The sequence below is a fragment of the Siniperca chuatsi genome, linkage group LG23 (assembly GCF_020085105.1).
Source record: "Siniperca chuatsi isolate FFG_IHB_CAS linkage group LG23, ASM2008510v1, whole genome shotgun sequence".
Classification (NCBI taxonomy): Eukaryota; Metazoa; Chordata; class Actinopteri; order Centrarchiformes; family Sinipercidae; genus Siniperca; species Siniperca chuatsi.
Window position 1 is genome coordinate 1,353,811 of NC_058064.1, and position 22,315 is coordinate 1,376,125.

General features: G+C 40.4%; 2 protein-coding genes across 3 annotated transcripts in view; one reads left to right on the plus strand and one right to left on the minus strand.

Annotated features, from left to right (window-relative positions):
* Positions 1-4,640, plus strand: part of kiaa0930 (KIAA0930 ortholog) — a 30,336-nt gene extending 25,696 nt beyond the window's left edge. For both annotated transcript variants that reach the window (XM_044186043.1, XM_044186044.1), the window contains exon 11: positions 499-4,640. In XM_044186043.1, the coding sequence (XP_044041978.1) occupies positions 499-539 (41 nt within the window). In that variant the 3' untranslated portion in view covers positions 540-4,640. The remainder of the gene's footprint in view (positions 1-498) is intronic.
* Positions 4,641-5,592: 952 nt separating this feature from the next.
* nup50 (nucleoporin 50) lies at positions 5,593-17,263 on the minus strand. Its single transcript, XM_044186046.1, is given in 9 exon segments — positions 5,593-6,607; positions 8,892-9,010; positions 9,949-10,033; positions 11,700-12,030; positions 12,033-12,388; positions 14,517-14,721; positions 14,894-14,974; positions 15,303-15,381; positions 17,094-17,263. Coding segments are annotated over 8 exon segments (1,446 nt in total). The 5' UTR covers positions 15,372-15,381; positions 17,094-17,263; the 3' UTR covers positions 5,593-6,407.
* Positions 17,264-22,315: the final 5,052 nt, after the last annotated feature.

A 22,315-nucleotide genomic window follows, 5' to 3' on the forward strand; every position in this document is an offset into this window, starting at 1 on the left:
CTTCTGATCATTCGTTGTTAAAACGTTGTTGCGTCGTGTTTCTTGATCATCTTGTTTTCTTAAAGCTGCAGTTTCCAAACACAGATCGTTGATTTCATCCTCCGCAGGGCCTGAAAGTCACTGAACAGGTCTGAGACAAGTCCAGGTTCTGACGGATTCTTCATCTTTAGTCAGATTTAAGACAAAACACAGCTGGAACTAAGACATGTAATGTTTAGTTAACCAGTTAGTTAGTTCTCTTTACTTTGAGTGACAGTCAGTTAGTATTTAGTCAGTTGTTAACTTTGTCAGTTCTTCAGTCAGACTTTTCTTTAAGAGTTTAATAGATATGAGATTAGATAGTTGAGCAGTGAAGACAAAGACAGGAAACGCAGGGAAGAGAGAAGTACGACGTCTAACGGGGTGCTTAAGGAATCAAACCTGGGACGTTGAGGTTACATGTGCCTCAGTGGGTTTAGTTCATCAGTCCAACTGACGTAATGTGTGTTTCTCTGTCAGACATCCTGGAGGTGAGGCAGAAGCCCATCCTGATGACATAGCAGAGCGGGACTCCCCTCAGAGCATCACTACCAAGTGCCTCCTGCATCAGGCCACTGAGACGACAGCAGCGCCCCCCGGTGTCCAGAGCGAGACCGACACCCAAACACCTGCTTCACCTGGAGACGAGTCGGAGGGACGACAACCAAACCAGCCATTCGAGAAGTGCCTCCTCTTCTTTTCAGTTCCCGCTGTGTGCGAGGTCGTCTCCACGGAAACGGGCGTCGGGATCACATGACCTCGGTGTGAAAAGGCATTGGCTGAACTCTGACCAGGAAGGAGAAGGAAGTGAAGAATGTGTTTTCCTGTAAATATCCTGCTGCTTTACTCACTGAGACGCCTTGACTGAAGGTTCTGCTTTTAACGACTCGTTGTGGACGTTTGTGGAGTCCGTTTTCTTTCTTTGATATATCTACGACGGCGTGCGGCGAAACGTGTTTCTGTACGAGAGGAAACAGGAAGTGTAGACGGCTTCTCTCCTATAACCAGGCGAAGTGTCGGCTCCGTTAGCAAACGGCAGGCGACGTCACAGCGGGGTCAAATCCTCGTCTATTAAGACACGTTTACAACAGGAAATGGATCACAAGTCGCTCAATTAACACTTATTTTTATTGATTCGTTGACAGATGTGTTTCTCAAAGACTCATTTAGTCTCTGAAAGTCACAAATATGAAAAAACAAACAAATGTTCGTCACAACTTTGACTTCATGTTGATTATTTTGTCAGAAAAATGTTCCAAAAGTGCTCAAATGCCAACGATAAGAAGCACATTTGAGAACCTGTAACCAGCAATTATTTGGTACATTTACTTGAAAAATGACTTAATGTTTTTGTGATAATCAGCAGATTAATTTTCTTTTGCGCAGCTACCTGAAACTTTTAGAAAACACTGACTTTAATGTGTCAAACTGCCTGTGAGTGACGGTGAATCACAGCGTCGGTCTGAGACCATTAGCTGGATTTAATCGCCCCCCCACGCAAACGTTCACAGCAACACTTACAATGTGACAAATATAATTACTTAAACAAATAAAAGAAAATGTATTAATCTGGTAAAACTTTATTTTACTTGAAAAACGACTTAAACCAAAAGAATTCAGAAAAAAAGTACCACTTTATTCTCATTAGAGAACAGCTTGTGAGTAAAGTCAGAAATATTATCATGAAATAACTTTTCTCCTCCAAATTTTCTGTGGCTCAGCTGACTGATTGATCAGTAATAAGTGATCAATCAGCCCAGCTGGGTTACCGCATTACGTCCGATCGGCTGCGTCGCAATTAGGTTCAGTTTATGACGATTTATAGATAAAATTAAAAAAAGTTGATCGTTTCCTTTAAACATTATAATAAATTGAGGATATCAGATCAAAGTTAACAAGAGTTTGAATCTCGGAAATGAATTCATGCGAGTCAAGTTTGTGTTTCGATCGGGTCCCAAAGTTTCGAGCCGTGAAGACGGCTGCGGTTCAGTCGGTGCTAACGAAGGACTGAGGCTCAAAACAGACGTAGTTAGTAAAAAAAACTAACGAGGAACGAATGAAGTTCTTACCGTTTGTGAGTTTGTTTGTTCAGGTTCTTTTGAATTTCACACCGGTGATGGACGACACCCCGACCTGGCAGACGGCGTCTGCATTTTAATAAATCGGCGCCGCCGTGTGACGATTCGTACGGTCGACGACTTTTCACCAAATTAAAAACAAAAAGAAGAAAAAGAACTCACAGAAACCCAGCTTTGACTTTCTACTGGCTTTTGTTTAAAAGCTGCGACTCACAAACTGGAAGTGACTTGAAAAACGACTAAAGTATCAACAGTGAAGATGATTTTTAAGGGAAACTGGAATAAAAAGCCCAAAACAGGAAGTTACGAAAGGAAGCGACCTGATTGGATCCACATGTGGACAGATGTGGCTTTTTTCTCCCTCTGTGCTCCTGAAGCCTTAAATCTGACTGTGTGTGTAACTTTAATGTTTCTTCTTTCACTTCACGTTCATTTAAACTAATTCTGTCAGAAACAACCAGCTGAGGCTTCCAAAGATCCGTATTATTCAGTGTTCAACAGCAAAAACGCCAGAATCTTTCTACACGATCAGCCGAAACGGCAAAAATAACAAACGTTCCCAAACTCGTGTCTTCAGCTTCTTTACACTTTCAAAGATGCGATTAACCAGATAATTAATCGTTCGTGGATTAATCGAGCAGATTGACAGAAAATGTAGAAACAAAGTTCATAAAACTCAATTCTCAAATGTAAAACTAAATAATCTACAGTAAGAATTGACAGTATTACAAGTTAGACCTGAATCCTACTATTATGATTTTCACTGAGATGTTTAAGTTTAATACGTAATATTTTGAGAAAGTAACTGAAAAGGCACTCGTAATATATCAATTCTACTCAGATAATTGAGTATTAAAAATTTCCAACTTTTGTCAAAATCTCAAAGTTCGGCTTGTAACGTTTTGACTTTTTTTTAAGTTTTATCCCCCAAATAACTCGTCGCACTTTGGGAACTTTCTGATGAGCGTTTTTTCACTTTTTTGGACACTTTTAAAAACGATTTCTTGAGAAAATAATAATATCAGCTTGTGACGAAAACGATTGAACCCTAATGTTGCTTTTTGATAAATGACTGAATTATTTATCAATCATCAGATAAATACTAAGATTGCATGAATATGAAAACGCTTCTCAGAATTTCTCCTGGAAACGTTTATCATCATCGAGGAAGCAACACGAAAATACCGTTAAATGCAGATTATTGTAAATACATTTGACATTTTTAAATTTATGGACCGAGGAAAATAAGTAACCACAGAACGTTTAGTAAACAGTGAGGGTCGATTAATCACATTGTTTGATCAGTTCTTTTAGTTTATACAAATGTCCAGAGGTAGTGAACATGCATCACACGTCTCCAGGTAAGATGGAGTCTCAGATTCACCGCTGGGGACAAAATATCGACGATTTCGAGAAATAAAGTCAAAATGTTGTTTCGAGAATCGATAAGTGACTCATTAAACTCGGTTTCAGTCGCTGATTTTGTAGAAGATTTTGGTGTCTCACGCTTTCATGACTTAACGGTGAAACACGAGTCGACGTCCGAGGAGTTCAGGCACAAGCTTGAAGTCAGTGAGCTGCCGTTGTTATTGATCAGTTATTATCAGCGATTGATTTGCACTCAGACGAAGCCATCCTCGATCAAAGTCAGTCCACAGTGTTTTTTTCCTCCTCCGTCGTATTTAAGCAGCGAATATTCCACAGGGCACTCTGTCAGTGTTAACGATGTAGTTTAGTTCCTCCAGCTGAATGTATCCACGCTGATCAATAGCAAAGACGGCTTTAACTGAGGAACGCTTGACGAGCAGAGTGACAGTTTGCACTGTAAAACGCTTTTAGACCCTTTTTGTTAAAACTTAGTCGGCGTGTTTTCTCATCACGGCTTTTGTACACAGACAGTTAATGTGCGTGTTGTCGTCATACTTCTGTTGCTTTGTTTCCAACCTGTATGTACATTATCCTGTATTTATTTATTGAAATACACATTACCAGAAAAAAAAACCATGCTTGTGGATTTTTCCTGATTCCTGCTTCAGTTTAAGAAAGTTAAACACGATTACGGGCTTCGCTTATATAAGATTCATCACGACTGCCCTGAGCGGGCCTCTGGCGCCACCTTCAGGACAAACTTTACACCTGTAAACTCCACTCCAGGTAAGACTAAGAACAGATAAATCATCAGGATGTTGTTTATGTCCAACACTTTATACTATTAATTGTTTTTATTACTGGAAGTTACACTTCAAAATAAATAAACGGATGTGGAGACTTAGTCCAGCAGTAAAGTATCAGAAGGGAACATTTCCATTTTTAAAACAAGACTAAATGTGTCCATATACAGTATGTACTACATACAAATCGTTCTGTTTTAGCAGTTTTTGGGTCTCTAATTAATATTAAAAGAGTCCGGTCTCGACCTGTTCTGTAGGAAAAGTGCAGTGAGATAACTTCTGTTATGAATTGGCGCTGTATAAATAAAGTTGAATTAAAAAACTTACTTAACCGCTTTATACAAACAGGAAATTAAACATTACATCAGACCTCCATCACACTGCGACTCTGAAGCATTACTGCAAAATGTCTTTAATTACTTATTTTTGTTTTCCCAAGATCTTTCTGGAGCCATTTCACCACCTTTTTAAAGTTTATTTTAATGTTTTCCAGCTGCGAGAATACATCATTATTTAGTCTGAATAATCTGGTTTGAGTAAACTTTAATTTGTCACTTTTCCAGTGTGAACACACTTCAGACTAATAACAGAATCAGTCTGTAGTCTGGATTTGAGAGTCGACATGTCGTCATGCTAGCAGCTCTGTGAGGCTGTGCAGTGCTTTGGGCTAAATGCTAACATCAGCATGCTAACATGCTGGTGTTTAGCAGCTATAATGTTCACCATCTTAGTGTAGCCTGTTAGCATGCTAACATTAGCTAGTTAGCAGTAAACACAGAGTGCAGCTCTGCAGGTGTTTGGTCAGAAACCAAAGTGTCGGACACGTTAACATGTCGACCTGATGGTGGCGCTAGATGGAAAGTCAGAGGATCAGCAGAGTTATTTTAGTTCATCACATTAAAACAGCTGCTGCTGAGATGTTTCAGTCTGGACCGACGTGGAGGACCAACAAAGCCGCCAGCGGCTGCAAGGATACGAGAACACTGAAACCCCTCGTCTTTTCTTTTCATCTTCTTCGAATGATTTTGTTTTTGTCCTGTACTGATTGATTTGCCTCGTACTTAACTATGTAAAGCAACTTAATTGAAGAGTTTATGGAAACTAATGGGCTGAATTTTGAGCTACTGTGAGGTTATTCATCAGTGATTGTCGGCGTCCCGTAAAAACCCCATTAACCTCACAGATTTAAACCCTGAAATACTGCGAGACGTTGAATTTATATCATTTACCCAGAGGATCGTTTCTAAAGGACGTTTTGGAGGCGAATGTTTAATCCTATATGGAGCTGAAAGTAAAAATAAAAAATGAAAAAGCAGCAGGCATGGTGGTTTGTTTCTTTTTATTCCCCAATAAATGTCTTTACAAATGTTCTCAGACGATGACAGCATGCCTCATCTCGAAGGCCGAACCGAAGGCCACACAAAAGGACACTTGGAAAACAACAGAGTCCATGTTTACAGAAAATAAAAACAACCGGCCCGTTTCACACTTCCCTTCCACACCGTTTTCAGAAGCTCTTCAGGGGAAACATTCACACGAGGTTCAATCAGTGAGTACAAATCCTGCCGACACAATAAATAGTTTCCAGAGCAAAAAACACTCCGCAGACGCACTACATCCTCGACATGTTCATTTAAAAAAATCAACTGTTACTGCAAGTATTTAATTTGTAAAACCAAATCGACTGGACCTTTTTATCTGGAGGATTCCCCAAAAAAAAAACCCTCAGTGGTAAGGATCGTAGATGTCGCAAAATATTAATAATTCATCTGGATTCACACTGTCTGTCACTCGACCACCAAATTAAAACAGTAAAATGAAACACTGACTCTGATAAGATACATCGTTCTGTTTCTCTAATAAAAACAGCAGCAGCAGCATCGAACCGGGAGGAATGTAGCCGAGTCGGAGAGCGACGACGACGACCTGCTTCTGATGCTCGTGATTGAAAATAAAACGAAAATATTTCACAGTATGACGACCAATTTATTGTGGGAGACTGAGGGAAACGTGATTTACCAGGATGAGTTAAGTACAAATGTGTTTACGTGAGTGTGTGTGGATAAAACCGGCGTGGTGAGGTCGATGAGTCTGGAGGGTCCGAGGACGACCAGGCGAAGTCTGCTAAAAGCTCGGGGGTTCAGCCTTTCTTCTCCTCCAGGGTCTTGTGGAGCTCGTCGGCGTCCTCGGCGGTCTTGACCCGGATGAGGAGGGGGACGGGGCTGCTGGCGTTCTTCTCGTCGACGGGCGGGTTGGGGACGCACACCACCATCACGTTGTTCTTCCCGACCCGAGAGCACGGCATGGACGCCTGCACGATGATGTTCAGCAGGATGTTTCCTAAAGAAACACAAACACAAAAAGGTCGTCAATCGGGCCGATAGATCCACATTTTAATGGCACTTCAACTACTTTCACTTTTATTATTATTCGTTTAGTCTATAAAAAAGTGGCACATCAACTCCTTTCAGAGCTTGAAGCGTCAGTTTGAGTGAAAGCGTTGAAAGGAGTTAAGAATCAGTTCGACTTCTTTCAGCACCGAAACTTAAAGTTACGGCTGCAAGTAACGATTATTTTCATCATCAATTAATCTGCTGATTGTTTTCTCGATTGATCATTCAGTCAATAAAATGCCACTTGAACTGCTTTCGGTGGGGGCGCGTTGTTTAAGGCGAGACATCACACACACACGATCCAGGAAGTCCAGTTTGAAGGTCTGAATGAAGGTTTATCCGACACCAAAACACCAAACAGGTGTGTAATGTTAGTTATCGGTGACAGTTATCTGATCTGTTGTCACGGCGATCACGAGGTAAACAGCAGAAATGTGATGATGTCACATCTAAAGTCAGCACGAACGCAACAAAGCACTCGAACTCCTTTCAGATTTTGAACGTTAACAGACAAAAGCTCCAAAGACTCAACGTGTTGAGACATTTTAAACTGTCTCAAATATTTCAACGACAGTTTTTGATCCGTCAATAATTGTTTTTGAACAAGTGATTATTCACCGAGCCACCGACTCGTCCAAACTAAAAAACACTTTTCTTCTGATCCGTCGGGATCGGTGCCTTTTCAGTTTTAATAACCAAAAAATAAATAAAAAAACCCCGCCAATAACCATTTTGATTCCAAATCAGGAAGTGGATTAGCACCTTCAGCAGTAGACTCATCCCCCCACAATGCACCACAGAGCGCCACAGGAAGTCATTCCTGCCTGTGGCCATCAGACTCTTTAACTCCTCCCTCTAAGTGTCAGTCTGTATGACCCGAAGTCACTAAACTGGACACTGATCATTAACATCTCTGCCATACTTGACATAACTGTGCAATATCCTGTGTTAATACTCCTGTGCAATATTTAGTTTTCCCATGTTAGTTTTCCTATTTATTGATATTATATTCCTCTATTACTGCTGTGCAATATCTTAATAATCTCAATAAGCTACACTTAACTCGACAGTACATGCACCACTGCTTATTACTTATATTATTACATTGTATTATTATACGGTATTATCATCATCAACCGGTAAACCCACTTGGTACTTCACACTTATTTTATCTTATACTTATACCCACCTGGTACTTAATGTATTATCTGACCTGTTTTTATAGTGTATTGTATTATATTGTTTGCTAGCACTTTCTCCTGTGTGCACTAACGTGACAGTGAGCTGCTGTAACAAAGAGTTTCCTTTCAGGGATCAATAAAGTATTTCTGATTCTGATTAACCCTGAGCAGGAGCAGCGTTACCACGGCAACCTCAGTATGAATCTCAGGTAAAAAGCTTCGTGTACCGAACCTGTTCTGTTCAGCCACATAACGTAATCTCCAATAACCTTCTGATGGCTGGATTTAAGACGTTCGGACACTCTGAGGTCTCGTGAGCTACAGGAAGCAGCAGTCCCTCGGTTTGACCAGCAGGTGGAGCTGTTTGATCACAGCTGCAGTCTGACGTCTGTCAGTGAGCCGATTAAAATAGAAAAACATGACTGTTCCCTCTTTGGTCTGTGTCTGCGAGTTTGTCCTTTGAATATTTATGTGTATTTGAATCATTTATCGCCTTCGGGTTGCCCACGCTTTCTACAGTACGAGGACAACGTGGAGAAGGAACGTTTCTCCTTCTTGCTGTAATGTTTTGCCAGGGTTTCGTTTGTCCACGTCAGCTGAGTGACTTTAGGTTTTTGGACATCTGAAGACGTCACCTCAGGCTCTGGGAAACATTTTCTGACGCCATTTTAAAAGACCAAACGAACAATCAATAAATAATAAGCATGTACGTCTATCAAATCAAATCAGTGCTGTGTGAGCTCCGTGAGTTTCATCAATAGTGGACTTCTGGATCTGTTGTAAATCAAAAATAAACAAAAAATAACTTTATGTATATTGTTTAGAAGCCTGGTGGATGGTGGAAATGACTTCATCTCCGTTTATATATGTAATCACCTCCTCACTGCATCCACAGTGTTCAATCTTCTCTTAAAAATGCAGAACTTGTCTGCATCAACCTGCAGTTCAGCTCAGGACATTTAACACTGATCTCCAGTGAACCCAACATGTCAGTTTCATTCTCAAACCAGTAACTCCTGAAGACGTAGCTTTGAATTATTATTTTTTTACCCAGATTGGTGTCGGCGCGAATGATCATCTGAGTTTTTCCCTCCTCTATCTTTTTGAGGTGCAGAGTTCCCACTCCTTTCTCTTTGAACTCCGAGTCCTTCTTGTAGAACAGTTTACACCTGACAGAAACAAAAACACACTTCAAGTTAACACCTATAAAAACATCCCAACCATCTATTAGTGACCACGCGTTCATGTTCATATATTCCACAAAGCAAAATGGCATTTCAAACTTCTGAATTTAAGAAATATAACGACTGAAGATAAGTACAAACACCAGCTTCAGGATCGAGGGATATTTGGATTACATTACAGTCTGACGGCTAAAATCTCATGTTTTTTTAATGGAATCTGGTTAAACAAACATCACTTTAAAAAGGAAAGAATATGACAAACATCCTCTTCCTTCTAGATTATTCTCCTGTTACATATAAACACACTTAGTGAAGCTCTGTAAGGGTTTTTGCTTAAGTCGTTCATATTATATAATAAAAATATAGTCAGTTACAGTTTATAAAGATTTAGTCCTAAGAGCAGAAACTACAATGTACATTAAAAAAACCCCAGTTACTACCCGTTATTTGTTTATTGGCTGTCTTTGATTATTTTATTGCCCCCTTAAGGCAGTAGATCCAAACCTGGGGGTCGGGGAACCCCAAAAGGGTCACGACAGAAACCCTAGGGTCAGTACCTTTCTTCAGTATAAATCCTGTTAATTGTTTCCGACTTCTCTAATAATTTCCTTTTTCTTGTGAAATAGCGGCTAGTTTCCCCCTTTAGGCCTCTAAAAATGATTCCTATTCGAAAAGAGGAAATCTCTTGAGACATGATAAACCTGTAATGAGAGATTTCTTCGTTTTAATGGGGCTACAGGCTAAAAAGGTCGGGAACTAATGCACTGGGGGGGCAAATAAAGTTTACTGAATACAAAGAATTCAATTCAGTTAAAAACTACAAGATAAAGACACTCCTGCTCTCACAGGTCTCATTCAGGGGAAGAGATTATTTCACTGTGCGACCAAAATATATTTAAAACGTTTCATTAATAAAACAGTACTTCTTTGAGTAGAAGGCGTCGTCCTCCTTCACCTCTTTGACCTCAGGTTTGGGCGGCTCCTCCGACTCTTCATCGCCGTTCTCAGCTACAGAAAGTGACAGAAAAATAACATTTTATATTTAATGCTTTGACTTTACACTTTCAGACCGTCAGCGAGAGAAAAATCTAAAATGTAAAAACAAGGAGGCTGAATTTTTGATACTTGACTGGAGCAGAAACGATCTACATAAAATGAATCAGCATCTATTTTGCTAATCAAATCATTTTTAAGCCAAAATCCCCACAATTAGTTGTGACTTCTCAAACGCGAACATATCCTTAAAATATCTTCAGGTTTTGGACTGATGGTGAAATAAAACAAGCAAACTGAATCTGTCAACTCTGACGAAACAATCAGCAGTTTAACCGATAATTACAATAAACGTTATCTGAAGCCTTGCTTGACACGACACCTTCTTTGTATCTTTGTCTGTTAATTACAAACTCAAGTTACCTGACAAGGTGACTTCGTTACTATATTTACACTCATTAATTAACAATTAAACCAAATAAAAGAGACACTAACCACAGTGTAACTGCTTCTTCCAGCCTGTTTCTTTTTTTTTTTTTTAATACAGTAAACTGAATATCTTTGTGTTCAGAATTGTTGTTCGCTCTTCCAGGACAGACAGACGTGTAATAGATGTAATATATATATACACAGAGTTTAACAGTGATATCAGTGTCGAATCCCTCGCGACTAAATCTTAAAATCAACTATAACTGACTGTTTTACCAAAGTCCTCGCAGAGCTTCAGTTTTAAAGATTTTTATGAGGGTTGTTACAGGAGAAAAGGACTCAACCACAAATTAATCTAGAAGGGAAAAAGGATGAAAATGAATACTTCTCCAACCAGAGTACATTAAAAAAACACAAGGTTTTAGCTAGAGCTGAAACAATGAGTCGATCAAATCGATGGAGCCTAGCTGATCGACAGAAAATCTTTTATACAAGTAAGACAAACACGGGTTTTCTGACTTCTTCTGATTTCAGTACTAGATAAATACAAATTTATTAACGACTAATAGAGACCCTAACCACATCTGAACCGCTTCTGCACGGCGGTTTTTATCTTAAAATTTTAATTCTTATATTCTGGGTTGTGTAAAATTTGAATGTATGTCATTTGTGACCATCGTGTGCAGATAAAACCTGATTAAGCGAACTCACCTAACAGTGATTAGAAGAAGAGCTGACACAGTTAGTCGATTAATCGTTTAGTCGATCATCAAAACATTTGTTAAGTAATCTTCTATGGAAAAAAATTATAATAATTTGCTGGTTTCAGCCTCTCAAAAGCGAATATTTCCTGCTTTTCTGTGTTTTATATCCCAGTAAACAGAACATCTTTGGGTTTCGGACTGTTGGTCGGACAAAACGAGACGTTTGAAGACGTCACCTTGGACTCTGAGAACTCGTGTCGGGCATTTTTAACTTCTGACATTTAATGGAACAATTGGCTGCAACTAGTGACAATTGCCATTTTTGACTGAAACGATTAGTTTATCGAATTAGTTGCAGATTAATTTTTCTTTCGGTCGACTAATCGTCGCAGCGCTAAAACCGATTAACACAAAGTATTAGTTGTTTGCGCTTCCTGTGATACTGGCTGAAGAATAAACGTTCATTATGAATTTAACAATGACAGAGTTCAGCCTCTCAGCTTGCTCTCTACATTTAAGGACATAATGATATTTTCCTGACGGTGTACCTGCAGGCTTAGCGTCCACGGATGTCTTCCCGCTGAAGGACAGCGGTGCAGCAGATCCAGGAGCTCCGAACAGGGAGGTCTGGCTGGAGGAGGCGCTGGAGGAGGAGAAGGAGAAGCTGGGGGGGGTCGTTTTGGACCCTAAGGAGCCCAGAACCGAGCCGTCCACCTTCTGACCGAAGTTAAACGTGACGCCGGCGTTGATCGGAGCGGCGGCGGCGGCGCTTTTGTCCCGGGCCGAGTCGTCTGTCTTATTTTTGCCAAAGGAGAACAAAGCGGCGGCTGGAGCTGGAGCCGCCGAGCTGCTTCTGCTGGAGGAGGAAGATGAGGAGGAGGAGGAGGAGGAGGAGGAGGGGTGGCCGTGGTTGGCAGCGTCCCTCCCTGCTTCTTCTCCTCGGAGCCTCCGTCAGCAGACCCGGCTCCGTACTGCCGCTCGATGCTGGCCAGATGCCGCTCATAATCCCTGAAGATGGGGTTGAGATCGCACAGAGGGTTGTCGTTCACGTGCTTGGTGATCCAGTCCCGCACTGAGCAGTTGAGAGCGGTGAGCTGCCGGCTGTACTCCTTGTTGCTGACAGTGCTGCTGCTGCAGGAGCTGGAGCTTTGAGTCGGGCTCGGAGCGGAGCCATTGGTCTGCTTGGCGGTGATGTCAGCGGTGGGCTTGGCGGAGGTGGGGCCGTTGAATGTTAGACCTGAGACGATGAAGGGAGAAATGTTAAGTGTGACAGCAGCTGGATGAGGCTGAGAGGAAGAGAAGCGAGGAGAGCCCCCCCCCCCTCCCTGCAGCGCCCGTCCTGCCCTGCAGCGACACGACGACATGAAATGAAAGAGCAGCCAGACGCAAACACACAGACCCCCGCTGATTCAGCTCCATTACACTCTAATGCCAAACCAAGAACCCTCAACAATGGAGCAGATTTTCAACTCCATTACATGTCAGCAGCCGACTTAAACCAGCCAGCAGAGCGCACGGCCCTTTATGTTTAAGTCTGGAGAACATTAACATGATCTGAAATCAGGTCACAATCCAGTTTAAAGAAGCCAAGAAACAACAATACAGGACGCTACATGCAGATTCTTAATAACGGATATCAGCCAACAGACTGCATGTGGGGATGCTCGATATATCAGTGCCCAAAAATTAGAAAATTACATCGTTTTTGTTCCGATAATTTCAGCTGATAACGTTCACACGAGACAACGCTACAGTGGTGAAGCCAAAGGCTTTAGGTAACCTTTAATCAGTTTAAGTTACTCTAATGCTCTTTGTAACCTCTATACATGCTTTTCAATGAGCAGAGACGGGGTGTGGCGTTAATTAGCCGAAATATTATAATTATTATAACAATGAACTGAGGTTATATTTGTTACACGCACATTTACAATAATTAAATCTAGTCTTTGTTCTAGGAACGGTGAAGGCCTTTGTTATCCTCATTTTTGCGACTGCAAGATTATTATTGGTTATCAAATCAGAATCGACTACACCGAAGCGGATGTGAGAGTTTACTTGTTAATCTTCAAAAAATTAGTAAATACAGTAAAAAAAAACATTTAGAGCATAAAATAAATCTTTATGTTCTATCAAAACATGCCATTTTCTTTCATAAAGTCAATTCTAAAATAGTGTCTGGTGCCTTAATTTACACCTGAACAGAGAAGGTTTTATTTTACATTATTATTAATTATGACTAATTTTCCAGTTCAGGTATATTTTATATTTCAGTAAGAATCCTGCCTGTTTTCTGATTTCTATGCTGATTTCTATGCTGCTGATGCAAAGTCAAGACTTCTGGCTTTTATTGTGAAATATCTGCAGTGCTGAGTTTCATCAGCGGCAACAAAAAACACACACACACACACACACACACACAAATAAAGAAGCTGACTCGATGAGAGGAACAGAACGTGATTATTTTGTTGTTCTGATGGAATTAGTGCTGTAACGTTATAGTACAGGCACCCGGCATTTACCTATTATTGGTAACAGCCAGTTTAAAGAACAAAACTGTTTTGTGAACATGAACAACATCAACATTATAAAACACGTGTCGACGCGCCCTGAATCAGCTGCGTTTCAGATGTGATAAGATCACTGGGTTTCCCCTCATCAGTCAGCTCTCAGGGAGACTGCAGACGCACGGTATAGATTTCAAAGCGAACGTATGATGTGATCGATCAATCACCTGCTCAGCTGAATCAAAAGGATCCTGATGGATCTCATCTTGTTATACGTGCCGTTTACCGCGTGATGTCGCACCACTGCTCATTTTCCTGAAGCCTGATAAGCCCGATATTATATTTAATAAAAATGCACAGATTTTTCCTGACATTAGAAGAGGCTCTCTTTATTTCAGGAGAGGCGCGGCGCCTCCACTGTAAAGAGATCATGAACGTCAGGGAAACAACTGCTGTGGATTTATTTCACTTTTCTCATCTCTTCCTGGAAATATCGGACAGTCTGGCCGAAGGTGGCCTCACCTCACAAACTCTTTAGTTATATAACAAAAGGTAATCTAGGCCACGACCTCACCAAATATAGACAGTTTATTAAATTAAATAACCGGGGAGGAGAATACTTTGGTTCATTGTTACAGCAGTACCTATGATGGTCACGGTCCACCTGATCCCCGCAGACAGGCACAAATTAAACCTCTCCATTAACAAACACATACATTATTAGCGTCGCTCTCCTCTGATGGTTCGTCACCGCAAACACCTTCACCACAGACGGAGCTTTTCTCTTTGTCAGTCACGTATAACGCATACGCTCTCTCACTTATGTTGTAAATATCAGCCAATAAATATCAGTCTCCTCACCAGGTGCAGCAGTGGAGGATGCAGCAGGAGATGAGAAACCTCCGAACGATGGAGTGATGCTGTTTCCGTTGGTCAGACTGCTGAGGCCCTTAAAACCTCCACCGTTCCCAAAACCAGAAAAGGCTGTTGGAGTCGAGGCTCCACTCGCTGGTGACGTGGCCAAAGAAAACCCTTTGAACCCTTTAAAGGTTCCTCCACTCTCACCCTGAAACAAAATACAACATTTAGAAATGAACAAACCTGATGTGAATTTTGTAGCCATTTATAGAAAATAAAGATTCTGTATGTCGTCCAGTATTTACTCAATATCTCATACACAAGTGGATGTAAAACTCCGTAAGGAAGTTTAATTATACGTCGACATTTATGGTTTTTACCTCTCCAGTATTTCTGCGTTTGGCCTTCTTAATCGCCCGATTCTTCAACACATCTTCACTTGCAACTGAAAACGTCCCGGCCTGATGAACAACATGGTGTCTGGGTTAGATTTACAGGTTAATACATCACCAACGTCCAAGATCTGACATACTGGTCGCTTGGCTCTCTCTCTTTCACTCGATTTATATTCCAGCATTGGTTGAGGGACGTCTTTCACCTGATGTCAACTTGTGTCCTTGTTACACAGATGAGTTTCAAAACAAAAACTCAGTTTTTATTGAGCTTCAAAATAAAAAGCAGTAAACTGGGGGGAAATCTGGAGATGATTATTTGAGGTTGTACAAGAATATTTCTGTCAACGACTATTAGTTTGAATTTGTTTAACTTCTGTGTTTATTTGCGACTCACCTCCTCTCCCTCCTCCTCCTGATCCCAGTTCCTGTCCGTTAGCTCTTTATCAGCGATCCTCTTCGCCATCCCACCTGCTCTGTAACACAGAACAGACGCACAGTTAGCAGGCCTCCATCTTAATCTAAACAGTTCATCAGCAGCAAGGACTTACCATTCGACAAGCATTAAAACAGCAACACGATATGTAAAAAAATTCAGTATGGTCGGGATGTATTGAGTATTTCCGTTTTATGCTACTTTATTCTTTTACTCCACGACATTTCAGAGGGAAATATTGCACTTTTTACCTCCCAAAAGCATATAAAATGCATCAAATTAGCCGAACCTTGACAAGCTACAACATCAAAATACTAAAGCATCAGTAGTAATAATAATAATAATAATAATAATAATAATAATCCAATAATATATAATAATATAAACACTGACAGGATGTATTCTACCTTTGTGATGAGTCCCTTCACTCCTGTACTTTTATTTTACTACAATTTTGAATTCAAGACTTGTAGCAGAGTATGTTTACACTGTGGTATTACTACTATTATTTAAATAAAAGCATCTGAATACATCTCCCTTAACATTAATATAATTAGTGAGACCACAGACACACCAACAGACATCCTGCCAACATGTCTAGAGTGTAAGGGCTACAGCTGAGATAAGCTGACTCATCTATTAGTTAACTGATTCATTGATTTTGAGAATCAGTTCATCTTTTATTCCAATATTATAAAGCATACGGTCGAGACCTGTTCTGTAGGAAAAGTGCAATGAGATAACTTCTGTTATGGATTGGCGCCATATAAATAAAATTGAATTGAATTTTATTTGTAATTTTTTTAATGCAAAAAATGTCCCAAATTTTAGGGTTCCAGCTTCTTAAATGTAAATATATGCTGGTGTATTAGTCTTCTACGCTTGTACACCGAATACCTTTGATTTTTGAATTGTTCGTGGTAAAAACAAGACACTTAAATATGTCACCTTGGGCTCTGGGAACTTCTAATGGGCATTTAACACTACTTTCTTTAAAAAAGGACCAAAGGATGAAGCAATTAACTGAGAAAATACTGAGACAGACAGACAGATAAATCGCAAAACAAATGAGGTAGGTTAGCAACAAATAACAATACAATAAAAAAGCCATAAATAATAAGAATAAGAATAAAGTCTGTGAGACTGAGCTAAAGATTTACTCTAACTCTAATATGTACTGAAATGCTGCACAATGATCCTGCCCAGTTACTAATGTTTTGTGCATTAGTAGAGGAAGTAACTAACATTTGAGTGATGAAAATAATCAACAATCATCCAGCCAAAACCTGAGAACACAGCAGCTGGCATCGTTAATGTGTAACATTAATCCGCCGCTTTCACTCCATCAACGTGCTGATCGAGATTTAAAGAGTTGGCTACAGATGTTCAACCTCAGATAAACAAAACCGCCATGCAGAAGTTAACAGTTACCTAGCTTTACTTTGTTAGCGCTTCTTTCCAGGCTAACAAGCGTTAACTGACGCTAGCTCCTCCTCACAGGGACCACGATAACTAAAGTTTCAGTCAGATTAACAGTTAGCCTGGGTAAAACAGTTAACTCTTAACTGTGCAGGCACTGAAAGCCGGTAAAGTGTTCATTCAGGTATCTAACATCCATCCTCGGGTTGTTAGCCGGTGAGCTAACGGCGGGTTCACGGCGTTAACGCTAACCGGGCCCACAGCTTGAAAGCTAACAGCTAGCTCCTCATACAAGGCTGACTTGAATGTTTAATGACTTTAAAGTTGACGTACCTTTTCTGGAATGTAAATTCCGACCTCTACCTCTGAATGAGTCTCAGACAGCTCCACGTAACGCAGACCGTTTTAGAAACGTTAGTAAAACCACCTCCACAGGTAAAACCGCTGTGTTTTGAACGAGCCTCTCTCACGCCGCCATTTTACATAGCGGGTATATCCGCATGGGCTCGCGCGCCCCACCTTTTTGCGCTTGCGCAGCAGACACGGCGTTTACTTCACCACGGGAGTTGTAGTCCATTACAACAAGTAGGCCTACAGGCTGCCAGGATTTTAAAGTGTACAGATATGGGATTCATGAAAGGATTTTGAGCAAAATACTTTGTGTGTTTATATACGTACATACGTATATATGCCTACAGCATATATATATATATATATATATATATATCTCTTTGGGATTTATAGCGAAACAAACTGAGCCCATGTAGTGTTTGATCTCCTTTGTAAAAACACTGGAATTAGGCTCTATATGAAAGATGCAGTGGTTTAAAGTATATTTACTCAAGTACTATACACTTAAGTACAATTTTGTGGTACTTGTACTTTACTTGAGTAATTTATGCACCTTTCTACTTCCACTCCACCACATCTCGGAGGTAAATATTGGACTTTTTACTTCACTACATTTCAGAATCAGAAATACTTTATTGATCCCCGAGGGAGAACTCTTTTGTTAAAGCAGCTCACTGTCACATCAGCGCACACAGGAAGAGAAGTACTCAGCAAAAAATATAATACACTATAATACAGGACAGATAAATTAAGTACCGACGGCTTCAGTTACTTTACAGATCACAGTGTTTCATCCCCTTCCTGTCCAGTGGAAACCTCGTATCTCCAGGTGTTTGTGACGAGCTGAAGGATGAAGAGTTTCCTTCATGTGCTGAGGAAACTCTCCTCCTCCTGAAGCTGAATAAACTCTTTAACCCCCCCTCGGATCAGCTGGAAAACGCATCGTCACAGAGCTGAAAACAGGCTGTTTCTCTGAGCTCAGGAAGACTTTTTAGAGATACGTGGTTCTCACAGGACAGCGACGCTGCAAACACGTGATGATCTTATAGACCATGATGCATTGCTGCAGGTTAAACTACCCAACAGGATATAAAGCAGTTAAAATCAGCTCAATGCAGCAGTTTAGTTAGATACTTTGCAGATTATTAATGCAAAATATTATCAACAAATAAAATATGATATATTATTATACATTAAGCTACACAGCAGTATATAAAGTCATTAAAACAAGCCCCTCTTTTACCAGCTGCAACACTAAAGTGATATGTACATCAATCTATCAAAGATTATAATCCAATTAAATTATACACATTATTCTGAAATGGGTCATTCTGCATAACGAGTACTTTGACTTTTGATACTTGAAGTATATTTTGATGCTAATACTTTTGTACTTATGTAACATTTTGAATGCAGGATTTCTACTTGCAGCAGAGTATTTCTACACTGTGATATTTCTACTTTTACTTAAGTAAAAGATCTGAGTACTGACCTTCACACATACACGAGGGGAGAACGAGAAAATCTGGGCTCTGTGCTTCTGCCGTCTCAGTTGGCTCATTTACCCTGCTAATACACGTTCAGGTAGCTAAACACATGCATCTGTAGTGGTTACCAGAGTAATCTGTAACGAACAGTTTACACCACAACTAATACTCATAATAAAATTGTTATACTAAATGACTTTTCTGCACAATCTGAAATCTCAGCACATTTCAGTCCTCATTTCTAAAACTACTGTACAATTACTGTGTGACACTGTGTCAAGAAAGAAGCCATCTTACTTTTCTTAGAAATACAAATGAACAACATGCTATATTTATACTTTGGACACAAAAAATAGTCCGTGAAACTATTTGTTCAATAACAATATGATGCTAAAGATCCAAAATTCGAAACTTGCTGACAAAAACAAACTTTTCGTGACTTCTTGAAGAGATTTTTGAAGACAGAGACAGATGTGTATTTCCCAAAATTTTAATTATTCCTCTAACTAATCCTTAAATGAAATTTGAAATGTGAATTAAGTTTTCAAACTGTAATTTTTCATCTTAAAACCTGAAAGTTATTTCAACATTGACGAAAACAAAAATGGCTTATTTTTAGTAGACCAAAATGTAGTTTTTAAAGTTGATAGGTTTGGGGGATAAGTTTGATTTCAAGCATCATGTTACACTTTAAAGATGTAAGATTTCATCGTAGTGCCACCAAGTCACATATCAGGCACTGTAACAAACTCTTGCATCTTTAAAGTGTCACATGATACTGGAATTCAAACTTATCCCTCAACCTTAGAGGCTTGAAAAGTTATTTCTGAGATAAACAATGTCTATTAGAAATAAGCCATTGTTGCTACGTCAAGGTCAGAATAACCTTCAGGATTTGAGATGAAAAACATCAGTTATCACTCCACCTGCATGAGGTAAATGAGCTCTGCTGCACGCGTCCTGCTTTGATTTAACCTGCGTACTCAGCTTTTCCCTTCAGCTAAATGGAGATTTTGGGATTTGCCAGCCAATGCGTTTCAGCTTTTACTCCATCTTTCAGCAGTGCTGTGTGTTTCAGAGCTGGAAAAAAACAGGATGCATGCAGAGACTCGAGGGATTGGGGGTAAAATGGTGCAGAGCTGGGCAGCAGATGGCTCGTCTCCAAGCTTTCAGGATCCCAGTCGGCCTTGCCAAATAGGAACAGGTGCTGGAGAAAGTAGGAAGTGAGCTGTGGGCCCTAGCGGCAGCAGGAGACCCTTGACCAGCTGGCGAGGAGAAAATGGAAAGACTTGGCAGTAGAAAAAAGAGGAAACCTGTATAATGTAGAAGGAACAGGCCAGCCAACATGTGAGGCTGAGAGAAGCAGGGGTTCTTTAAAGCCTAACATCTCACTGACTGAGCTTTTTTTAAAGGCTCGAATCAAATCCAGCATTTTATTTTCTGATATTTGACCATTTTTATGTTTAGTTCCAAAAAAAGGAAGCAAGGATATTGTTATCGACATGCTAGAAAGAGTCCAGAGTGATCAGAGTTCATTTTGTACAAATTAAAGCATAAAAAGAGAAATATACACTATATACAGTAGTATGAAATCCAGAGACTGATTTATGGTTTCTCCCTAAATAGTATAAAACTTAAACATAAAACTAAATAAAAACTATATTCCCAATATCATTCAAAAAGTTTAAGGAAAAAGTCCAGCATTATGGGAAATATGCTTATTTGCTTTCTGGAGTCAGGACATGGTTAGCTTAGCTTAGCATAACGACTGGAAGCAGAGGGAAACAGCTACAATGGCTCTGTCCAAAGTTCAAAAATACACCTACCGACATCTCTGGTTTTGGTCTCTGTATTGGCACAATGGTACTAAACCAGCCGGCCTCACTGTGACGACAAGAATTAAGGACCGGTCCCAGGTCTGGATGGTCCCGGTCCAGCCGAGTTCACTGGGATTAATGGTTAGAGGGTATTGTTATCAGGAGAGGATGTAGCGTTAGTCCTGAAACGCTACGTTTCCGCCTGTAAACAAAGAACGTCAAACCAAACTCCATTCATCAATTCTCTGAATTTAAAGTTCCCTTGCTTCTCATCACACATTCTTCTGTCAGAGTCTTGTTTGGAGCCGTTGCAAATTACCTTGGTACTGTAATGGAAAGAACAAACGGACTCTCTGATATAATAACATACAGATGCTGTACATAATTGTTTGACGTCTATACTTGATCTGTGCATGATTGTTTGGACTGCGTGATGAGAACAGTACATAATGATGAGATGGAACTACAAAACATCCTAGTGACTGTTATGTCCAGACTTCAGGGACACTCTTCTCCCCGGGCTGAGGAGCCCGACCCTGAAGACTGGATAAATAACTGATGCTCCTTTCCCTCGGTGCTCATTCAGAGCAGATTATACTGATGTATGTTTTGCTGCTGTGAGTCCGTCTGCAGACGCTTGAAGTAAACCTGCAGAAAGACAAGTGGTTGCCTTGAGTGTTTCTTTATTCCGCAGAAATTTCCACTACAGTACTTTATTCCCTGTCGTCAAACTGGCGTCCATCGGTCTCGGAGGCTGTGTTCAGTCCCGGTCCAGCCGTGTTCAGTGGGAGGCTGCTGAGCCCGGTTTCGCTGCCCTTCGCGCCGGGCTCCGGTTCTGGTGCCTATTCCGGCGCCGCTCTCCACTGGCATTCCCCACTGGGTCCCCCTCGCCCCAGGCCTGAAAACCTCCTCCTCCTGGCGGTCCAAAGCTCCTGTGCTAGAGGTGTAAACACCAACACTTCCCCGGGGCAGCTACAGTTAGCAGCAGTTAGCGGTTACTCAGGTGATACGCTGCTCTCGATTTTTTTGGAGTATGAATTCGACAGGTGGCCACAATCTTGCAATTCTTACACATTGCACCTTTAAAGCTGCTTGAATCAGTGTTTTTAGCCATGCTAGCAGCACAGCTCTACAGATGGCGATGTCTGTCGTTCATCCACCACTAATTTCTCAACAACTACAAGATAGATTGCTGTGAAATGTGGTTCAGACATTCATGTTCCCCTCAGGATGAATTCAGGTCAACATGTTAACGTGTCCAACACTTTGGTTTATGACCAAATACCTGCACAACTAAAGACATTCCCATCAGCCTCAGCTGCACTTTGTGTTTACTGCTAATTAGCAAATGTTAGCCTGCTAACATGCTAAACTAAGATGGTGAACTTGGTAAACATTAGCATGTTAGCATTGTCATTGTGAGCATGTTAGCACGCTGACAGTATTTTGTTCAATAATATCTGCAGTGGTTATTACAAATACACTATGGTTAAGGTAAAGTTAGGGTTAGACAGCTAACACACCTGGTTATGGTTAGAATTAGATTGTTACAGCTAATAAAAATGCTAACGTTAATTGCAGTTCCGTAACAGGACACAAATTGGATGTAAATTGTGAGGTTCGGAACTGTCTGATATGAAAGTTTTAAGGAGGATGCATTGTAATTTGGCACCAAATCTTAATGAAATTTTTTACATGTAAGATATAATGGACGAAGACCCTGAAACACTTCATTAAAACTCATTGTCTCCTAATGAAATCACAAATGCATCTTTACGTAAACAAACTGTTTTATATCAGTGAACTGAATATCTTTGGAATTGGACTGTTTGAAGATGTCCCCTTGGGCTTTGGGAATTTGCATTTTTTTTTACTATTTTTTTGACATTTTATAGACTAA